The sequence below is a fragment of the Magnolia sinica genome, chromosome 18, assembly GCF_029962835.1.
Source record: "Magnolia sinica isolate HGM2019 chromosome 18, MsV1, whole genome shotgun sequence".
NCBI classification, from domain to species: domain Eukaryota; kingdom Viridiplantae; phylum Streptophyta; class Magnoliopsida; order Magnoliales; family Magnoliaceae; genus Magnolia; species Magnolia sinica.
Window position 1 is genome coordinate 38,683,495 of NC_080590.1, and position 1,323 is coordinate 38,684,817.

The 1,323-nt window shown below is 48.8% G+C and overlaps 1 protein-coding gene across 1 annotated transcript; it reads right to left on the reverse strand.

The window, feature by feature from the left end:
• Nucleotides 1-284: 284 nt before the first annotated feature.
• On the reverse strand, nt 285-983 carry LOC131232361 (uncharacterized). The gene has a single exon (XM_058228591.1). The coding sequence runs from the start codon at nt 981-983 to the stop codon at nt 285-287; it is 699 nt and encodes a 232-aa protein (XP_058084574.1).
• Nucleotides 984-1,323: the final 340 nt, after the last annotated feature.

Below are 1,323 nucleotides of genomic sequence, written 5' to 3' on the forward strand. Positions count from 1 at the left end.
ACTAAGCATGTGGGGCAAAATCTCGTAGTTTCCCCAAATCCACCGAGTGGAGATGTTATGACCAAGGGTCGTTCAAGGTGATTCAATTCTAAGTTCAGTTCTTTAACTACATATGAACTAACAAGAGATATGGTAGAACCCGAATCAAACAAAATAAATACTGGAACATTCTGAATGTAAGCCGTACCTTGGACAACTCGTTAAGTGTCCCCATCCTGTTCCTCTACGGACATAGGGAATACCCGAGCTGTGGGGGCTCTGTTTTGTGGTGGAGTTGTTGGTCTCTAAAATGGAGGTCGGCTACTGATAGGTGGCCTAGCCACAGGCTGTGGCGGACGGGGCTGAATCGTTAGTGGCCTAGGCTTGTTGCCCTCATCACGTGCCCTCCTGAAGCAAAACTTTGCGGTATGCCCCGGCTTCCCACAATAGTTACACGGCATACCCGGATACGAAGAAGTCCTGACTCGCTTATCAACCACAGCGAGGCTAGGAGGTGGAGGAGCGGGTCTGACTCGGCTACTCGAATCTCTGAATGGAGTTTGAGCTTTCATCATTTGGTCTACGTCCTTCTCCACCCTGGTGGCCTTGTCCACCACTTGCGCATATCGGGAAAAGTCGAAGCAGCACAATTTCGACCTAATTCTCGGTCGTAATCTATCTCTGAATTTCCTCAGTCTGACCCTCTCTTCAATAACGATAGTCGGCACGTACCGAGAGAGTTCAGCAAAACGGGCCTCATATTGTGCAACCGTCATATTCGCCTGCTCGAGTTTAAAAATATATGACACCTTCTCGTCACAGAACGACTCTAGGAAATATTTCTCATTGAACTTGGTCTGGAACCTCTCCCAAGTCCACAGATAATCTGTTGTAGCAAGCCTATGTGTAGAATCCCACCATTCATCGGCTTCCCCTTCGAGCGTGAAAGTGGCGAGGGTTACCTTCTGCATATCTGAACACCTCAATGGCTTCATAAGTTTCATTATGCGTTTCAGCCAATGCTCAACTACTATGGGATCGGTTGTCCCAGAAAAAGTTGGAGGTTGCAGCTTCTAGAATCTTTCAAACACATCGGCATTATTCCCTTCAACTGCCCGCGATGCTGATACATATAGCCTCTGATATAATGCTTCTACTGCATCCGCCATGGTGGCCTGTTGTTCCCTCATGAAGGCCTGCTGCTGGCCCAGCAAGGCAACCATTTGTTCCCAAGCGTTTGGTGTCAGGACTCCTGACTGTGCCTCAAATGATGAAGTCCTCTCTGCATGAGTTGGGTGAGGCGTCGGGACGGCCCTTGCCCTAGACTCCGAGTCAGGTTCTTCA